The following is a 21,202-nucleotide window of genomic DNA, read 5'->3' on the forward strand; positions in this document are numbered from 1 at the left end:
GAGAGAGAGAGAGAGCGAGCTTACAAGCTTCTTTTCTTGCAACTGCCCAAGAAATCCATGCTGATTCATTGCCCGAAATACTAGAAAGTCGGCCCTTCCCACATATTGCCTGAAATAATGTAATAACTCGGAATAATCAGGAAAACTGAGACAAACATCTCACTGCATTTATATAATAACCAGAGAGAAGGTTTTCACTAAATGAGAAGTTACTTGTTATTCATGTGATCCTGAGATATAAGCCTGACTATTTGCATTGTCGGTGGCCAGTTTGCTGCAAGCCTGAGGAGTGGACAAGACATTTGTCAATCAAAATATAGCTCAGATGCCCTAAATATGTTATTGACATAGCACTTTCCCATAATTAAGGACATTCAATATAGGCCAGCATACTATATTGCATAGAATTAGGACTCTTAAATTTGGAGGTTACTTAAGAAAACACATTCACCATATCATCCAATAGCTTTCTATTAAAGGTGTCAAAATTGAAGTCAAGTATAAACTCAGTCAAGAACATATTATTTCAGCTTTTACAAACTAGTTACTTGTTTCCTAAATAAAAAATGATTAAAGAGAGCAACTTTGAACATTAAAGCATTAACTGTATTCCAGCTAGTGTATTTGGAAGAAAGTAGAGAGTTCTGCGGACTTACGTCTCAGATGCTGAAGCACTTCTGTATCCCTGACAAAGGAAGAGAAAGCCTTTGTGAATATAATGACCAGCAGAGTATTTGATGATATTGTAAAAGATAAATGCGCTAATTACAACACTCCATGTGTCAGGTCCTGAAACAGACATCTCTGTGGTTTATTTGATGACACTCGCTCATAGTTTACTAAAATGTTTTCCAATCGGCATCACTGCCATACACATGCTTCTTTGAAATTATATTGACTTCTGGAATGAAAAAAATTTGCAGATGTATGAGCATGAAAAAAGCCATTGACCATACGACATGTGGGTGTATCTGTAAATTTCCATTTAAAATTTGAAAGTGAAATGGATCCTTATAACAAGTATAAAAGTTTTTTTTTAAATAAAAAAAAATGAAAAACAGAAGTTACTGTAGAAGGAAAATGCATGAAGCATCTGGATACATACTTCCAATCTAGTAATAAACACAGGTTGTCCTTGTCTCTGCCCAGATAAATTTCCCTGCATTGTTTGAATATCCAATAACAAGTGAGAATCACATAGCAATAGAGAGCCAATTTGGAAGTCAAAACTATTAAAAATCTCCCTGACTGTCTAACATGAAAAATGTTTCCACCAGCAATTTCCAAAGCCAACTTTATTTTCCGAAAGTGTATACTAGACTTACCTCCCAGACTTTTACATATTTGGATTGTGCAGATTGCAGAGCACTTGATGTCTGTTGTGACAACGGATTAGATATTGAACTATTGTTTGCACCAAGTGACTGTATCCCAGATTGGGCCTGTTGAGAGATTCCAGGAGTAGGAATCATTGTACCAGTTCCAGAGGACGAACCTGCTGAACCATGGCCACTCATCATGTTTGGATTCATTCCAATGCCATTTTGAACCATTTGGGGTCCTGAGAGATTTTGGTTCATGCCAGGAACAGATTGCCCAATACTAACACCACCTTGGAGGTTACTCATTGGTTGCGACATGCCAAGGTTAGAATTTCCAGACACATTGGAAGTAGCTGAAGTGAATGTATTAAGACCTGAGCTCTGAGGAACCTGTGTAAGAGTGTGAGGCGCTGAAGATGAAAATACGTTTTGGGCAGCAGCCACTGAAGATGCCATTCCACTCGATATCATGTTTGATACATGCATGGCCATTGGATTTTGACCCATATTTTGGAGACCTATAGAAGTTCCTCCAGATAAGGCTGCAGAATTCATCACTCGTGCTTGAGAGATATTATTGAGGATGCTGCCCACCGGACGTAGTTGATGTGTCACACCACTCACTATAGGTTTCAAATCTGGCACACTCTCATTATTTGTATTCATCTCACCAGAAGATGGTGAAGAAGTTTGCAAGGTTGGAACTCCTTGGGAAGGAGGACGAACAGATGGAACATGTGCAAAAGCAGGTCCAGCTACCATTGAACTTACAGTGCTTGGCTCCTAAAAGAAAATTATATCAGAAGTTTACAACTACTTGAGATATTTTGATATGGAGAAAGAACATAAAGAACTTTATTTTCAATTGAATATAGCATGGAATTTACCACTTTTACTGTAGCAGGAGGCACATTTCCAACAGAAAATGATGGGCGATTCATAACAGATCCATTCACTAAAAATTTGGAAAAGAAAACAAAACAAAAGGGGTTAGCCAAAGAATAAAAGCTGGATAAGCAAGAACTAATCAAGTAAGCTTAAATACTTTCATTTCCCTTTAGGCCAATCAGACAACTTCCATTAAATGTTTTAAAAATTCCATACACAAAACAAAAGGTAATTAAATGTGTAGCATAATAAAAATGCTAAGGTAAAAAGGGATGAGCGTATTGACTGCATATAGTACCAGATGGCATAGAAGTTGGAGGTGGCCCTGTTACTGATGCAACAGGAGCTATATCCATCTTTACAGGACTTGGAATTGAGGGCAAAGTTGTACTTCCAGGACGACTTAAAGTAGCCCGGGCCTCAATAAAATTCTCTGAGATTAGAACGAGAAAGTGGGGGTTTTTCACATTATCAATCGGCGGATCTTCTGCCCGGGGGTTGCGCTTTCCCTGCATTGGCAAAGTGGTTATTATTGTTCCCAGTTTCTAGCAAACTTAAAAATATTCAGTCCGGAAATATTTATGGCCACCTCCCTATTGTATCGTCAACATTCATTGCATGTCATTAACAAATTATATAGTGTTTAAATGAATATGATACCAAAATAGGAATTATATTATTGGTTCATGATAGTTTAAGCTTTTAGAGCCCAGCTGTAAAGCTCACCAGAGAACTATGGCAAATAAAGAAAGGTTTGACTTAGTTAAAAGCTTAAAAAGGACGACAATAAATAAATAGAGCTGATCCATGATCATACCGCATTGTAAATAGCTCTGAGTTTAGGAAGCTGTTTTGGACAGATGACTGACAGAGACACAGAGCACTGGACAGAAAATTAACGAATCAAGGCCCATCAATGATAAAGATCCACCGTCATGAGAGAAGGAACAGCTACATTAACATAAACGCAAAAAAATAAATAAATAAATAAAATTAAAAAAAAACCTGTGGAAATGATTTAGCAACAGCCTCAGCATCATACAGACGGCTTTCAGTTTGTGCATCAAAATTTTCACTCTGCTCCACATTTTGCATTTGTGGTCTATAGACTGGTGTGGGTAGGGGATGAGGGTTACTAGCAGCAACAAGAATGCAATGCTTTTGAAAATCCACATTTTGTTGATTTTGGCCTCCATTTTGAATGGTAGGGAACATCTGAGTATTGCATCAGTAAGAATAGTAAATGTTAAGCATGTTACAATAGGAATGCAATTATCTACGATCCTTAAATTCAATTTAGTTCTGAAAATATCAATAGATTACAGCATATACTACTTGTAATAGAAAATTTAATTCATATCTCCAAAATTGTTAAATACAACAAATTTTACACCTTTTGAACTCACGAGCTTATCTTTTACGGTAAGACATGTTATGGGAGTAATTATGGGGTAGCTGAAATGGCAACAAGACATGCTTTCATCTCTCCCACAGAAGCATGGACTTATAGCCAGCAGTGAAACTAAGATTCTAATCTCTCACATAATACATTATATATATGCATACATATGCACAAGGATGCGTGAATGTGTACCAATGTCTCTAGTATAGATGGAAGCATTGCCAAGATACATTTGTACTTTACGTCTTACACATAGATGGTTTAATACAGACTAATAAGGCATACCATTAAGGCTTCAGAAAGCCCTTCTGCAATTGCAGCATCACTAAAACCACCACCTGCTAGAGGAATAGCTGATAGCCATTGTAAGAAGAGTTCAATATCTCTTGTCCAACCAGTCCGTTGTACCAAGCAACCTGCATATCGGATGTATGATTTATATAGAGATCATTGAGCTACATTGATCACAGTAAAGATGTGGAACTCCATAAGACATTAAGCTAATACTGGTTGCACTTAAAAGACTGAATTTTTTGCACATCATCCAGCTGCTATGCGATTAAAATGCATAACAGGCAAGGCACAATATCTCTTACATAAGTAACAGTTTTTACCAAAAAAAATTTCCAGATTTATAGCCAAGTTTTCCTACCAAGAGGAAGGGAAAATCTACTAGTTTTCCAGTTCATGCATCTATTTGTATTCCAATATCAAGGTTGCACGATATATTATGCACAAAGAGTAACTACATTAGAAAATTATTTGACTTTGTGTCAGCAGTTTGAATGATGTCGGTATACAGGAGGACTTTGTTACCCCAAAAGGAATATATAAATTAAGAAGTCATAATCGATTAACACTTAGTAAAACGAGTGAAATCTACATACCAGAATAAGATCCATGAGTATTGAATGTGACGAGAGACATCTCAACAGTAGAAGAGGAGGGCTTCTGCATTATCAAATCCAAATAATGCATGATTATAAATACAGTTAGCAAGCTAAAACTAAACTTATAGACAAGAAATACAAAGTCCTAACGCTGTAAAGGAGATTCAATTATATTAGTAGAAAAAAGAAGCATACCTGACCACTTAACTCATTTCCAGATAAAGACCTGCAGGCAGACATAAATCAGAACTGGCATATAGTTATAGTAATATCAATCCAGTTGCCACCACTAGTTGTACAAAGTCAAATTTGGTACATTGTATAAATAAGCCAAGCCTATATATGATCGGTTTATAAATCGAGATTCAATACTCCAGCAAACACTCCTATCACCTCCCTAAATCTGCCGACTCGAAATCAAAGCAAGGCTATGATTCCAAGTCCCTAAACCCTAGAAACATTTGCGCACTCAAGTTCATAACTGGCTGTATATGATCAAAAATTGCAAATATATATATATGGTCTCCAATTTCAAAATTGAACTCAGAATAGCACAAATTCCAAGTTCAAAGAGTTAGAATCGATCAAAATGATTCAAGGATAGAAAAACCGAAACCCTAGCGATTCAAAGAAAACGATGAGCTGAGTGTAAAGAAATTAAGGATATACCTGATGACCTTCTCGACGTAATCGGAGACGACGGCGGGCCAGTAAGGCCCCATGGCCGCCGTGCCTTCGACGACGACGATCAGCTGCTTCTCCGCCATCGGAGAAGACGGTCAACCGTCTCCGAAATGCGGAAATGAAAGAGGGAGATGAGAGAAGGAGGAGACGGAATCGGAAGACGAAACGGCGCCGTATGCGGCGGAGGGGTTTTAAGGAGAAGAGAAGAGAGGCGGAGAGGTTTGAATTTCCCACCAATTAGCGGTGAGAAGAAAAATTTGAAGGTCTTGTTGTGGATGCGAAACGGTAGAGCAGGGAAGCATTGTTTTTTATATGAGACCGGGGAATCTCTCTCTCTGGGTTCCAAAACGCTGCGTTTTTGGTGGGGATGCTTGCTTACATCAGCCTACACTATTGAATATTTGTGACATGGATATGCTGCCATCAGCCTTCTTGTCATTTTGGAGTTTTTGGGTGTAGAGAATCAGATATTGTGTCTATAAATAGGCAACTCGTGGTTTCTTAATTCTTATATGGTTTTGATTTTACGGATTGAAAACAAAACCGTATAGTGTGTTTGTAGTTTGACATTTTGAAACACGTTAAATCACTATAATCATTAGATGTCATATATCATCGTGTCGTTAAGTCTTTTAGTTATTTATATGACATTTGTCATTCGAGAGAGCCAAAGAAATTGTATTAACGAGTTATACAAATTAACCAGAGAATTGCGCCAACTATCACACCTAACATGTCAACCTCATAAGACAGATAAAAATTTTGTATATGTTTATGTCTTCATGCCATGAATGTTATTCAAAGTCTTCTTCTTGTTTGATTTGAGATTTTGTCAAGTTGACATATTCTTCAACCATACATGGCACATTTTTTATTTGCGTCGGTTTGCAAATTGTGTAAATTGTTATAAAACTCACATAAACGACTTTCTAAGAAATTGATCCATCATTCATGAGAACTTTCATTTTCTGTTATTTTTATCATATTTGTCAAAACTCCCCCAATTCTCTTAAATAATAACGATGTCGGTATCCGAACAAATTTCCAATCTTTTCCCTTTTCCTTTTTTTATTTTTCAATTTTATTTTTCTATAATTTTAAACATTCTTCACAGACAAATAAAAAATGTGAGAGAGAAAGAGAGGTAGAGCCCAATAATTAACAGCGTGGCCGCGTGGGTGCCCAGTCCAATCTCAAACCTTGGTTGAGAAGGAAACGAAGCCAACAAGAAACAGTCCCAGAAAACGACCCCAAACAGAAACCCGTTTAGCTTTCAATAACCAGAGAGACGATGATATACACTTTCCAAGTTCCTCAAGCTTATATACTCTCTCTATCTCTCTTCTGATTTCAACTGGGTTTTATTTTTAATTATACTTGGGACTTGTGGGTTTTGAAGATTGTATGATTATCCAAGAGCTAGCTCTGTAGGGTTTAAGGGATTCTTCTGGGTTTTGCTTACATTAGCGAAGATGATGCTTCAGTTTCGAGACCCAGCAAATCTTAAGACCAAGAAGGTAGTTTCTTGGTGCCTTTTAAAATTTGATGGCTTTTTGTACTGATTAAGCTTCTTGGGTCTTCTTGATTTTTTGATTTCATGGACTTATTGTATACACTGAATCAAAAGTTTTGTTCTTTTGGATATACCCAGTTGGGTTTGCTTTAGTTTCTTGTGTGAATGCTGCATAGACTTGTTTAGGACTCAAGGAGAGAGAGTTTAGGGAAAGAGAGGAACTTTAATACTATGGCATTGTGAGCATTCTTGATTGTAAAATCTAGTAAATTTGGGGGAGATGGGTATTGGAGGTTCTGGGGATGAATACACAAAAGTTCATCACTAGTTGTTGTTCATGTAGTTACTGACTTCTCATTGTGTTGTTGATGGGGACAGATTGTGTTTGAAGAGGCATATGTTGCTCGTGATTCTGCAACACTTGAACAGCTGAAAGAGTTGAGCTCTAAGCGCAGGATTCTCGTGGAGTCTACTAATAAGAGCAGTCCCATTACTAAGGCCATTGCAAGGGAAATGTCTGGAGGGTTAACTTCACAGTCTGAACAGGTAATTTGTCCGTTTATATCAATCTCTTGTCTATAGATATATTTTGATTCTGTGTTTGTATTTAGTCTAATGTGAGTAAATCGGTGTCCTTCAATCTTCACGGCATCTAGATTGTGTGATAATGTTGCATGAAGAACTTGTCTGCGTGGGGATACTATTACTTCTTGTTGATTATGTGATCCAGTATCTAGTTACTGTTATACTTATTCTAGTATTGTTTCTTTCTTAATGGCTCAGGTTCTTCAAAAACTAGAACTGTATCTTCCTGTGTTGGAAAATTTGCTCTTTCACATTGATTCAGTCAGCAGCAACGGACAGATAGTTCAGTGGACTTCAGAACTTAAGATACAATGGACTAGTGCTCTTAGTTCATCGTCCTTCTTTAAGTTTGGAGGTTCTAAATATTTTCAAATGGATAACTTGCGATTTGAGATTGTTATGACTCTTTTCCTCTATGGCGCAATCCTTCGGGAGAGAGCATCAGAAGTTCTTCCATCAGGTTGGGAATGCAGTCTAACAATCATTATTGTAGTATTTGTTTTCTATTATCACCATAGATGCTAACTTTTCTTTGCCTTGTTACAGATGTTTTGCAATCCGTGACCCTTTTCAGAGAAGCTGCTGGTGTTTATTACTGTCTTGCTCATGAGGTCCTTCCTTCTCTACAGCCTTCAGTCCCTGTGGAAAAGCCACCAGAAGTTGTCCCATCTGTGTCCACTGTCATAAGCCTTATTTGTTTGGCTGAGGCCCAGGTCAGTCCTTTGGTAGTCACTTTCTTGAACGTGCTGTGTTTTCACTACAGAATCATGGGTTCTTTCACTCCATTTTCTAATATGTGAACAGATCAACTGTTTTTCCTTATCCATTTTTCTTCTGATCAGTTGAATTTTTTATGGTCGGAAATAATTGAAGTTGTTTATGTGACCATTATAGGCAGTAACAATAAAGAGGGCTGAAGAAAAAGGTACCAGTTTTGGTCTTTTGGCAAAGCTTCACTATGGTATTGTAGAGTTGCTTGATGAAGCCACAGATTCTTTACATACAGCTTCCATGGAATGCAAAGATATCTCTTCGTTCTTAGTGGTATGTGCACAATTTGCACACTGTTTATTCATTCAATTTTGGGAAAAAGTTCAATAATGTTTCACCTTGAGTAAAAAGTTCTGAATTGATTCTGGATGCTCTCTCTGGTTTGTGCAGGAATTCATCACATCTTGCAAAGTGTTACATGAGTTAAAAAGTCAGAAATACTTGGCTGAAAGCCTGAAGAATGATGGCCAATTCGGGGTTGCTGTTGGACTCCTTCGACGTGCACTGATCAATGCGAAAAGGAAAATACCAAGTGAACAATCTTGGAAATCTGTTATCAAGAAGGAAATCGATAATTTTGCCGAATTACTCAGGAAGCATGAACATGAAAATGAATTTGTGTGGCATGAGAAAGTCCCCTCTGGTGATGAGTTGCCAAAACCAGATGGTAACAAAATCGCCAGTATTATACCTTACATTCCCAAAAGATGGGAAAGAGAACTTGCTTTCAAGATATAAATGTAAGAAGAAAAAAACTAATCGTAAAGTGTTCTTGGCCTCCTTAGGCCCTCAGACGAAACAAAAGCAAATTAAGATCAATGGCTTCCTCATTCTTTTATGGGAGTGGTGGATGTAATGTTAACGAGTTAATATCTCTCTCTAATCTCTATGTTTTATCTTTTTCGTGCTTCTCATTCTTTAAACATACGTCTAGATATGAATTTTCATGATGAATGTGAATTTGGTGTTGACTAGAAAAGAAAGAAGTCTTTTTTGTGTTGTTGTGGTGTGAGCAAGTGGCAGCATCAAGTCCATTTGAAACTTCCTGAACTTTTGGGAAACAAAGTGATTAATTAGGTAATAACTGTATACAATTCATCCTTGGTTCTTGTCGAAAAAGAAAAAAAAAATCATTCTTAGTTGAAGACGCTCCAAATTTGCGGGAAGAACACCATGGCTGTTGCTCAGTGCAGCCATCTTCCCAAACCATGTTCAAATAAAACACACTTATCCCCTTTCTCACACTCTCCAGTTCTCTCTTCTATTAGAGCCACTCAAATTTGCTCAAGTTTCAAACCAGTAAGGCTTTCAATGTCCAGGTCTCATGTCTCTAAGTCACACGTTTACAGGAGACGTGAGGTTGTTTCTGCTTTGGTTTCTGAGGAAAACGCAGTCACGTCTAGTTCGTCTGATGATACTGATGGTTTCAAACTCACTTACTTGGAGGTGAGTTTTCATTTTCTTATTGGTTTGTCTCATATTTGATTGATTTTGAGCATTTCTTGACATGAATATGCAATCTTTTCTCCTTAGGGAAATAGTTGGTTGTGGGATGTGGGTGGAGTGAAACTATTGGTGGATCCAATCTTGGTGGGTAATTTGGATTTTGGAATCCCTTGGCTTTATGATGCTGCCAAGAGGTTTTTGAAGAATTTCCAGGTACTCTTTCCGTTTGGAATTTGATATTTTTATGGATAAATTAAACTTCTTTTGAAGAATTAGAATGGAATTTATAAGTTGGTGTGGGACTTTAGTGCAGCTAACTGATGTTCCAGAAGTTGATTGCTTACTGATTACACAAAGCCTTGATGATCACTGCCATTTGAAGACGTTAAAGCCCCTCTCGGAGAAGTACCCAACTCTTAGAGTAATAGCTACTCCAAATGCTAAGGCATTGTTGGATCCCCTTTTCAGCAATGTAAGTGTATTCAATTTGAACTGGTGTGCTCTTTTATAGGCAGCTGTACCTGAATGTTTTCTCTTAAAAATACTATTTGTCCAATTGATGTAGAACATTCTTCATAGCCACCATAAAAAGCTAACACATGAGATTCAATTCACATAGCGCTTCTTAGAAGCTTATAATGTTGATACACTGAAACGCATACTCTATCTGCCAATTTTGAGTAGTAAAGAGGAAGAATTGTCTGATCAACTTCACAAATTACAAATATATATCAATGTTGGAGTGAATTTTTTTTTTTTTAAACTAAGTGGAGTGATTCGAGTCAGCCCTGAGTAGTGATGGGAAGAGCCTTTGTTTGTCTCTTACTGATCAAGTGATCTTGTTTCTCAAGAACTAATGTAGACTTTTTTTTAGGACATGGCAATTAGTCTGTAGAATATTTGTGGTTTTCAGCTGTGTATCTCTTTCCTCTCAATTTTCGGTTAGTTACACATGCCAGTATGACGGTGGGCATAATTCTGGCAAATGGACCTTACTGTCGTGTTTCAACTTGGATTTGGTTTCTGAAACCGGCAATACCTGCAGCATTCAATATATCTGGACAATTAAATGCTCAGAACATAAGTTCAGTTGCCTGTTCTATTTAGGACTCACTGTCAACCCTCCATTTCAGGTCACGTATCTGGAACCTGGTCAGAGCTCCACTATTGAAGCAAGGAACGGGGCTAAAGTCAAAGTTCAGGCCACTGCAGGGCCAGTTCTAGGTCCTCCTTGGCAGCGCCCTGAAAACGGGTAAATTCTTTTATTGCAATGTGACTCTGGTGAATTCCATTTATCAAGTATTGTTTCATCTCTCTATGCTTTTTTATGATCCTCTGATATTTAAGTACATATTTAGAACTTGTTCCTTGTGTGCATAAATATGTGGTCTGTGTATCTGCTTCCCATGAATTCCTTCGGCAATCTGTATTTCATTTGAAGTAATATCTTGTATTGTAGTTAAAGGGTTAGTTACCTAGATTGTGTATTTTGTTGGACCAGATATCTAGTCATTTCTCCACAAGAAAAATTGACTCTTTACTATGAACCCCATTGTGTATATAACACTGGTTCAGTGGAGAAGGAAAGGGCTGACATTGTCATCACACCGGTCATAAAGCAGCTTCTTCCATATTTCACTCTGGTCTCGGGACAAGAAGATGCAGTTCAACTTGCAAAGCTTCTTGATGCCAAGTAAAAATCCTTTTTACCTCGTACTGATGTAGATAAATATGGTTTCCTTGTAAGCATACCAATGTCTCTGTTTATATTTTCTAGGTTCATCGTCCCAATGAGAAATGGGGAGTTGGAGAGCAAAGGGTTGCTTGCTAGTATAGTCAAATCTGAAGGAACAATAGAATCATTCAAGGTTTGTTCTCATACCCAGTGCTATCATTCACATTTTACTCATTTTGATATAGAGAAAAATGAACACTAATTTATATTAGATGACATGGGATAGAGTTTTCAGGAAATTCCACTATGCAGATTCTTGCTATGATGTGCATTCAATGAGCAGAGCCATCTTAGTTTTGCAGAAAATTTTATTTCCTTTCTGGTACTCTAACTTAAAATCAATGCAAGCTTTTGGTGTGATGCACAAGTAGAAGTAGCCTATCCCCTAGACGAGAAATCATCTTGATAAGTTGGTAAATTGTGAGGCATTCAGTCCTTTTAATATTTTCACTTTCCCAGTAAGATTTTTACTAGATTTTGCATGAAACCACAAGCAAACATAGATACGGACTATGTTGTTATACTCTGCTGACCTTTGGCCTGCTGGTCATGCTGTGCATTCTTACTATCATGTGGAAAATTTGTCTGAGTATGTCTATATTTCACTACCATTGTAAAGTTACTGTGCAGTATCTGTACTTTTTTTTTTTTAATAATCTGTACTAACTGTATTATTAAGAATATCACATATAATGAACTGTGAACCAGCACAACTCCGCCCTCTTAGGTTGCTCAAGTATAAGACTTTCACTGCAATATGGTAATTGAATCTGTGGTTATCTAATGCAGGAACTTCTATCCAAGGAATTACCAGATGCACAAGTACTAGAGCCAACTCCTGGTGTACCGCTAGATGTGCCACCACTTTCAAACCTTCAATAGTATGGTTACTTGTAGATCCGCACTGTAGTTCTTTCAAGCTGAAACTATGTACATTCATCCAACTCTTGATATTGTAAATGAAATGAAATCTTCTCTTCCTTGCATGTTTCCTTGGTTTCTTCTACCATTTTTAGGCCCAGGAGGCTTGGCCACAAGTTTCATAATACAACAGAAGTTAGTAATTAGGGCTCAACTAGAGGACCCAACATCAGAATCAAGTTTCAAAATGACGGAAAGGCTGCATTGTTTTTTTTTTTTTTTCTAGAGATTTTTTCTTAAGGAAAATGAAGTACCCTATTCATCAGGCTTATTATACAATGCTGCATTATATATCGTTGACAGATGAATTACATTGTCATACTCATCAAGTTCTGTCAAATCCCACAACTCAGGCCCCCTGTTCCAATCAAACACTTCCTTCTATAATTCTACAAATGTTCACTCGTTTGTTTCTCATTTTGGACTGATTAGCTAATTTTTACATGGCGATTTTCACTAATTTCGTATTAACGACAACCTGGAAGAACCTGGCCGGTTTCCATATACACATTAGTGCGCAGTGCAAGACTCCAGCTGCAGTATTATCCCATAAACCTACTTTAATCACTTGATTAATGATAAACACGTAAACAATAGTGCAAAGATGTCAACAAAATAGAAGAGGTACAAAGTACATAGCTGACTCGAGCCAATAGAGAAAACCAGGAAGGAATGCATCTGGACGACTTGGTGTCCTCGAGGGGACTGGCCGGGTCTGAATGAGTCTTCCAAATTCGTCATCTTTGTTTATGAGGTTTATAATTATGAACATGCAGCATTGGATTGTCAACAATGACGAGGAAATGCTGAACTCATCGCATGATGACGAACCTATGAATCATTGATCCAGTGATGGATTGAGCTTTAAGGCATTGTTGCTTGCTGAAGAGGCCGGCTACGAGTATTAACTAACTCGTCAAATGCATTTGGACGATTTTGTATCCTCAGGGAGAGGAGGAATGAACGTGACCGTGAACACAATACAATGCTATTAGCTCCGTCAGCCATGACTAAGAATCCGACCTCAACTAAGTCGCCGTCATTGTCCCAAATGCCAATACTCGTACAGAACTACAGATACCAAAACATTTTACTTTTCCTCTCATGAAAGCCAAAAGAGGAATATAAGGGAGTAGGGCTAGAACAAGGGTTCGATTTTCCTCCATTTACCTCATAAACACTACTCGCATTCCAAAATCAAAACCCTCTAACGAGTTATTCACTTGTTGTCTATGGCAGCAAATTAACTAATAATCTTGCTCCATGCGGTTGTTGGATCATGCAGCCAGCACATGAATGTGGACTTTGGGTAATATTCCACCCTATTGTTTGCAAAAATTCTGACTTTCACTAGGGTCAACCCAGCTAGCTAGCTCCAATAACAAAACACAAAGGCATTTGAATAAATGCATGGGAAGGTAAAAGTAAAACACCAGATAATTCACTGGAGTCCATTTTAATTGTGTGTGCCGACACAGATAGAATATCCATGTAATATTATCAGAATCTTTCTGCTTCCGGTTTTAGCTCAAGTTTGACAGACAGAAATTGCATGATTCATTCATATTCCAGTAATTAATTAAATTCAAATATGATGAGTTAATTCACCCAACTATTATGCATGTTTTTGGATATAGGAATGGATAAACTATATTCTGGGTTTTATATTTTATGGAGGTGATTAGAATATTTGATCAATGTCCTCATTATGAAGACAACTAATTCTGATCATCCAACGAACCAAAAAATGTCTTTTGCATTCATTCCTATTGACGGATACTGAATAGTTTAGTTTGAAGGAAAGAAAGAGTCATTTGGCCTTAGATTCACCCAAGAGCCACTTCTCTATTGAATCTAGCTATAGCCCCTAATTTCAACCCCCACCTTCTAAGGATCATGTTCATCTTCTGGAACACAAACGGGGAATTTTCTCAAGTGATACTTGTTTTCTCAGTTGCTTGGGAATGGATGAAATGTTGTTATTTTTCTTATCCGATAAGAGACGACTCTTTATGAGATATCTTTGGAAGATGTGATCGAGCGATATTCGTTCGACAGACAGACTGTCTCAAATAAAATAAAACATAAAATTTATAGTTATCATTTCAAAATACGAAGAGTCAGTCGAAGAGCCAGTTTTCAGTAGAGTAATTAGACTATGAAATTTCTTAGATTATCTCTCACATATGAAAAGTCAGTCGAATGGCCAGTTTTCAGTAGAGTAATTAGACTATGAAATTTCTTAGATTATCTCTCACATAGTATATGCCGTATGCTAAAGTTTGTATATATACTAAATTTGGATGCTTCTACTCTTTTTTTTACATAAGGATTTGAAACAAGATAAAACTATAACAAAATCGAAACAAATGATAATGTTGTAAGACAGAGTTAGAATTACACATTTCTTGGATGCAATCGAAACTAGAACCATAATATATATAAGCATTTAACTATGTGTTTGGACCTGGGCAACACATTCAAACTTTGTAGATAGTAAACTGCATATGCTAGTATGCTACATGAGATTTACAAATACACTTGCATGTACTTCGAGCTGCACGATAATGCATTGGACTCGTTCTTGTTACTCTAGAGTCTAGACAAGACCAAAAGAAAAACCCCAACTCAATCATGATCGAAAACTTCACAATCCATGATATATAGAATATTAGTCTTCATCATATCATTCACAAAGTTTTAGTCCACATCAAAACTGCATATACTCGGCATCTGGTGAGCTGGGAACTGTTGTATGCTAGTTAGAGAAAGAGACCCAACACATTTGTGACCAATTAGCTTTTCTTCTGATTAATCAATCAATTAAATTCATACGATAGAATCTTGGACAAGGTAAGATTCTTGAGGATCAGAACACTTCTCTGATTGGTTCCACCTGCCCAGAAAGATAAGCTAAAGAAATACCAGAACATAGTAGCACATTGCAATTTAGATTGATAATTTACCTGCACATTAAATTTTTCTATTCCATAATTGAAGAAGATGATGAATTATTAAAACCTAATACCTAATTGTTGTCCTGGAATACAATGGAATATTCGGGTGTGGTCCATAAATTTTACACAGTATATTACTTTCTTGTCTTGCTTAGAAAAATTTGGACGATAACCTATAAAATTAGCTAGCTTTGTCCCATGTGTATTGTGGGTTAACAACACTAAACGATGATATTCTTGCTTGCCACGTTTTAAACTTTGATATAGATCACCGTCACATCAATCTATCTAGAAAATTTTGATTATATGTCGAAATATTCATGTAGTATTCTAGATACATAGATAGATATTTTGCAGCCAGAACATCACACATTTGCAGATCATTTTCGTTTAGAAATAAGTTTATATCTGAAATATATATACAATGAGTCTGTCATTGCTTGATGAGATGATGTTGATAAGATTGATTTTTTGATGTCATGTTTATCGTGCTTGATTTGTTGTATGAATGTTTGAAGAGGGTGGTGATATGAACAACGTACAAGACAAACATGAAGAGCATGCTTTGTACGTTTGCATCATTGAGTACTTCATGTTCTTGATAAACACGTAACACACGCACTAGAACAAAAATCGTATTATCCTGGCGTCGACTAAAATTTGACCCTTCATAATATGTTAAAACTACATTTGTTAGCTATAGCAATAGTTCAAATGTATCTTAGCACATACACTCGGTAGTCATTACCCACACTAGCTAGAATGTGACATTGGAGGAAACTATTTTTTGAACATAACAGTTAGATAAAATAAAAAATAAAGTTTTCTTGGTTTCTGTTATTACACGCCTCTTTAATATTTTGCTAAACTCTATACAAGTTTGAATGTGACATTCGAGGAAACTATTTTTTGAACATAACAGTTAGATAAAATAAAAAATAAAGTTTTCTCGGTTTCTGTTATTACACGCCTCTTTAATATTTTGCTAAACTCTATACAAGTTTGAAGAGAAAATTCAAACACTAACGTATACTAACACTACCAAGAATCGAGAGCTCGGAATAACACAAATACTTTTTTTTGGTTAATAAGAAAAAATTAATGATATATATTAAATGAAGATATCACCCAAGAGTTGCCGGGTCATTTACAGTTTTACACAACTAGTGCATAGGAGAATTCTCACACAAGTTTGGTGTGGATCCAACAAAACGTGGATCTCTCTCTGTCTTTCTCTCCAGCCATGAAAGAACAAGGAATATTCACATGGTACCAAATTTTCAATGACTTGGAAGGCAAACAGAAAAGATTTGATTAGATCTGCAACTCTTCTGATCGATTTGTTTATATTCTTGGGTTGGAAGGTTTCTCCAGGGTCAAGATTCTTGCATTTCCATTCTTTTATATTGTTCTAGTAGAACAGGATTATTCCATTCTTTGTTAAACAACGCTTTTAACTCCCTCATCAAGTAATGGCTATATATGAATTAGCGTCAATATCCATCCTTTTCCACCAAACCTTCTTTTCATGTTTTTGACAATTGGACAGATTCAGATGTGGAAGTTAATTAGCTTGTAAGCATTCACTTTGCTTGTTATCTAATTTGATGAAAATTGCAGATGCTGGTAAAAACTTACTGCAAAATCTGCATTCTATATTTGTAGCCAAAAGAACTACCATTCAACCTTAACGCTCCACTACCATTTCAACGTTTTCAATTTCTACCACAAACAGCTGCTATGCAAATGTCCATACATATAGAACAAAGAATGAACCAAACAGACAGTATGTTATTAATGGCGTGCTCGAGCATCAGATTGTTTTTTTTTTTACCTGCTTCCAAATTATGTCTATAATTTATTCAAACTTTGAAAACTTTACTGTCACTATCCCCGGAATCCAATGCCTTTACATCTTGCAATTCAGAAACACAACAAGAGAGAAAAACAAAACAATGGATGAAAAGTCAGAAACTGATCAAAACGACTTAAATTTCTACAAGGCTGGTTACAAAATTTTACATCATTTTCTCATGCTAAAAACTTTTAACACACAGGAGGGGAGGCAGGGGTGTGAGTGGAGGAGGGTGATGTAGCCGAGGACTTGGAGTGACCGCGAACTTCGCTGCTATGACTGGCCCTTTCTTCCGAATGGGAAGAGGGCTCTGGTTTCTTCAGTCGCGGTCTATGCATCGTTGATGGGGACACCTGAGTGACTGCAGAAGGTGCTGAAGCCACGGGTGCATATATTCCATTGGCTGCAGCAGCAACCCTGGTTGCTTCGCCTGAGGCGGTGTTTGCAGCAGCTACTGCTGCATTGTAATCTTGCGGTGGCACCCAAATGCCTCCCACAACCACAAATTGTGGTGCCTGTGCATTGCTGTTGTTGTTGTTGTTGTTGTTATGGATTGTTGGAGTTGGCCTTCGAGTGTGTAGACGATATTTCTGTAAAAATTGGAAGATGAAAGATCTTAACTGAGTTCAATAAAAATCCATAATTTTGATAATGCATGCTTTTTAGATAGGTCTCTTTCACGTTACCGTGTTTTCTATAACCTGCAAAACTTGCAATGCATGATCAAATTCAGATGACCAATCATACTACCTTAGCATGAGTTGAGTTGTAAGGAAATTCATTTTTTAAAACAACAAATCATCTTATAAGTTCATATAAAATTCTTTGGTTATATACGAATTCCAGTTTCTGCAAAGTATGGCATGGTCACAAATCTAATTATCGAAACTGATAGATAATCACATATACAAACCTGTAAATGGCTTTTGACTTCATCATTAGTTAGCCCATCAACCTTCATCAGCTCCCTAATTTGCTTAGGTGTAGCAGCTGCAAGAAAAACCAAACAAAACAACCACATATGAGATACACATCCAATCATACTAACTGCCACATTCATTTCAAACACATGAAAATGTTTCAAGTAACATACTGTGTGAACCTCCAAGCTGTTGAAGTGCATGCAGAAACCGGCGATGCAACTCCGGCGACCAGTTCCTCCTCTGTTTCCTTTGTCCTTCTTTATCCTCCTTCTTGCTGTTTCCACCCCCGCTGCCACCGCTAACAGTATCAGCAGTTGAGCTCGTGGCTGGAGCCGAAGCAGGCGATTTCGCCACTGCCCCATTAGTATTCCCAATGCTTTTCTCCTTCTGGAAAGGATGAAAAGCACCCCCATTTCTCTTAACCTCCACCACTGAAGCCTTCCTAGGCAATTCCTGCATTCACCAAAACAACCCAATTTTCATCATTTCCTACTCTTTCACACCAAATCACTAATCAACCAATTACAATTCTGTTTAAATAAAACTTCAATTATTTTTAGTACCTCTTTTTGGGGTACATCTGGGGTTGTATTCCAAAGCTGAACAGATCTAAGCCAGTCAGATTTCTTCTTATCACCGCTGTTACTCTTATCCTTGTCATTATTCTTATTCCGGAGATGATCAGACTCTTCTAGCTCCTCATCATCACTATCAGATGATGAACTCCTCTTCAATGGTATAAACTCCTCAAACACATGTCCCTCACTTGATGTCTGCTCCGAACACTCGGATTGCCCATGTCTATACTCAATACTATTATCCGATATCTCCTGCTTACACCTCTCAATAGCTAAAACCCCACAAAAAATGAATCCTCATCAATATACAAAATTTTCATGACTTTGAAACCAAATTAACCAATCAACAATGAACAAAAAAAAAAAAAAAGACTCAGAAATAGAAAAAGGTATGTACCTTGAGTGACAAGCTCCAAGCACAAAGGCAGTTCTCTTTGGAAAACTTGAATCTTTTGCTTCTCTACCTCCAAGGCCTTCACATACAAACCAAGCTTTGAACCCTGCATTTCCTCTGTCGAATTCATTAACATTTCTCGTTTGTTTATCTTGGATTCAGGTTATATGTCTTCAATCAGAAAGGAGATGAGATGTGGAATTGTGAATGTGAATATAAAGAGAGAGAGAGAGAGAGAGAGAGAGAGAGAGAGAGAGAGAAGAGGAGGGTTTGGTGTTGCTGTCCCAAGAAGCATAGATAGAACCGAAACAAGAGGGAAAATTGGGGTATATGGGATCTAAGTAGAATCAGAAAACAGAATAATCTGGCTAATAGCCGGAACCAAATTATTTATAGCAAACCAACAAAAACCCAAGTCTGTAGATTTGCATAAACAAATGGAAGAAGAAGAAGAAAGTTGGAAAATTTAGAGGTGTAATTTATCTCCAGGGTAAAAACAGAAGGAAAGGGAGAGATGGATATGTCGAGGTCGTGGCGTCGCGTACATAAAAACAGAATCTTTAATTTCTGGGAGTTCTTTTTTTTTTTCCTTGAAAAAAGAAATAAAAAAGAAATTAGCAAACCCGCTTTTGGGATGAATATTCGATGTCTGATTCCTATTCTATGGGCTGGCGATGACGTCACCACCTTCCACACCTATTTTTTTTTTTTCCTATAAATTGTATAGGATAAGATCAAAGACTGAAATTAAGTTGATGGGGTCCGAATATTCCAGGGGTTTCCGAGAGGGGAGGGAATCTAGTGGGGGAGGGGAGCGTGTGTGGACGCGCGGCGCCCACGTCGCGTATGATTCTGGGATGTGGCTTTTCGGGTTCTGAAAGGGCCAAGTGCTTTGTATCGAACCCTCTATGACTCCATGGCTATCCACACGGAAGCAAATTTGCTCCCACCCATTCATCCCCACCCTTCTTCTCACTCTTTTAGATGAATCCCAGAATCGACACTGCCCTTCTGTTTGAGCTGTTGGTTCATGATAGCGTCCCCCACGCGCTGTGACCGGAACGTGCATGTGCCGGACCAATGGGATTCTGAAACCTTTCACGTTGGTGTTCACAGGTATATTCTCGACGCCGTGGGGATATTGTACAATGTGTTTGATTTGGTCAGGAAATAAAAAAATTCATCTCTGATATACATGCAGAGCATCTGGTTTCCAATTTAGTACATGTGACAAGAAGTACAATATTTGGTTTAGTTAATTAATTTCGTTTATAGAGTTCAGTTGTAAGTTTGTAACTTTGATCTATTTCTCACTTCAATCTCCAAGGAGTTGTTGATTGATTTTGTACACTATGAATTAAGAATTTTGCGATGTTTGGAGATTAGTACTACTAATGGAAGGCTTGGATAACAACCCTATTTTGCTTTCACATCTTGGTGTGGAAAACATTTCCTTGATATTTAGGTTTGATATTTATGGAAAAAAAAAAAAAGAAAAAAAAAAAGGATATCGACCGTATTCCAAACTTATTGCCACAAAGTAGGCCTCACCATGGGCCGGACTAGGGCCAGCCCTACTCTAAATTTTAAGGCTTAGGGTAAGATCGGGTAGGGCTTTGACTTGGTCAACAAAATTTAGGGCTAGGCCGGGGCTTAAATATGCAAGCCTTGGCCGCCTTTAAAGCCCATTTCGTTAAGGCTAATAGGGCCGGGTAGGGCTGGTCTTTTAGGGTTAATTAAATAGGGTCAAATGGGCCGAATATGACGTTATTTTGTACATAATAAATTTATTAGTTTTTTTTTTCCTCAAAAATTACCTCAAGGGAAACAAAACCCTATTTTTAGTCATGTTTAACATAGATATACATGATATTTAACTTAAGATATCTAGAATTATTAATCTAAGTAGTTATATTCATATATCTAATTAACTATCTCTCTAAATCATCAAAAATCAATTGTTATTTAACAAAGCAAAATAAAAACTAAAGAAATAAAGCTTACAAAATAAATTATAAAAAATAAGATTAGTTGTATTGTATAAAAAATAAAAAACATATTAAAAACAATAGAAAATTAAAAAATTAATAGGGCCTAAAAGACGGGCTTTTAGGGCCGGAGCGGGCTTAACCCTAAAGGACTCATTAGGGTAGGGCCGTAGGGTAAAGCCGGGTTTCATTTGCTTGACCCTTGCCCTACCCTAATTAAAAAAGGCTAGGGCCGGCCCGCCCTAACGGAGGGCCGGGTAGGGCTTCGGCCTAATAGGGTAGGGCTAGGGTCGAAGGGTCAAATGATGAGGCCTACCACAAAGGTAGCAAATAGTGTGTTATGCCATCAA

General features: G+C 37.4%; 4 protein-coding genes across 4 annotated transcripts in view; 2 read left to right on the forward strand and 2 right to left on the reverse strand.

Annotated features, from left to right (window-relative positions):
* The window catches only part of LOC101304180 (mediator of RNA polymerase II transcription subunit 25-like), an 8,886-nt gene extending 3,537 nt beyond the window's left edge, over positions 1-5,349 (reverse strand). The window contains exons 1-13 of the mRNA XM_004297087.1: positions 5,172-5,349; positions 4,698-4,728; positions 4,500-4,563; positions 3,898-4,028; positions 3,216-3,425; positions 3,028-3,093; positions 2,509-2,719; positions 2,210-2,277; positions 1,326-2,105; positions 1,106-1,159; positions 657-685; positions 214-282; positions 25-109 (exon numbers count right to left, since the gene is read on the reverse strand). Of these exons, the coding sequence (XP_004297135.1) occupies positions 25-109; positions 214-282; positions 657-685; positions 1,106-1,159; positions 1,326-2,105; positions 2,210-2,277; positions 2,509-2,719; positions 3,028-3,093; positions 3,216-3,425; positions 3,898-4,028; positions 4,500-4,563; positions 4,698-4,728; positions 5,172-5,269 (1,896 nt within the window). The 5' untranslated portion in view covers positions 5,270-5,349. The remainder of the gene's footprint in view (positions 1-24; positions 110-213; positions 283-656; positions 686-1,105; positions 1,160-1,325; positions 2,106-2,209; positions 2,278-2,508; positions 2,720-3,027; positions 3,094-3,215; positions 3,426-3,897; positions 4,029-4,499; positions 4,564-4,697; positions 4,729-5,171) is intronic.
* Positions 5,350-6,434: 1,085 nt separating this feature from the next.
* On the forward strand, positions 6,435-8,888 carry LOC101304471 (programmed cell death 6-interacting protein-like). Its single transcript, XM_004297088.1, has 6 exons — positions 6,435-6,703; positions 7,078-7,245; positions 7,483-7,744; positions 7,831-7,997; positions 8,179-8,328; positions 8,446-8,888. Exons 1-6 carry the CDS (start codon positions 6,659-6,661, stop codon positions 8,791-8,793), a joined length of 1,140 nt encoding a protein of 379 aa, XP_004297136.1. The 5' UTR covers positions 6,435-6,658; the 3' UTR covers positions 8,794-8,888.
* A 242-nt stretch (positions 8,889-9,130) lies between these two features.
* Positions 9,131-12,215, forward strand: LOC101304764. The gene is made up of 7 exons (XM_004297089.1): positions 9,131-9,501; positions 9,589-9,714; positions 9,815-9,973; positions 10,635-10,753; positions 11,003-11,194; positions 11,279-11,369; positions 12,026-12,215. Exons 1-7 carry the CDS (start codon positions 9,229-9,231, stop codon positions 12,116-12,118), a joined length of 1,053 nt encoding a protein of 350 aa, XP_004297137.1. The 5' UTR covers positions 9,131-9,228; the 3' UTR covers positions 12,119-12,215.
* A 4,672-nt stretch (positions 12,216-16,887) lies between these two features.
* On the reverse strand, positions 16,888-19,129 carry LOC101305064. The gene is made up of 5 exons (XM_004297090.1): positions 18,868-19,129; positions 18,456-18,742; positions 18,063-18,345; positions 17,883-17,959; positions 16,888-17,559 (listed from the first exon to the last, which is right to left on the reverse strand). Exons 1-5 carry the CDS (start codon positions 18,998-19,000, stop codon positions 17,161-17,163), a joined length of 1,179 nt encoding a protein of 392 aa, XP_004297138.1. The 5' UTR covers positions 19,001-19,129; the 3' UTR covers positions 16,888-17,160.
* Positions 19,130-21,202: the final 2,073 nt, after the last annotated feature.

Source organism: Fragaria vesca, linkage group LG4 (assembly GCF_000184155.1).
Source record: "Fragaria vesca subsp. vesca linkage group LG4, FraVesHawaii_1.0, whole genome shotgun sequence".
Classification (NCBI taxonomy): Eukaryota; Viridiplantae; Streptophyta; class Magnoliopsida; order Rosales; family Rosaceae; genus Fragaria; species Fragaria vesca.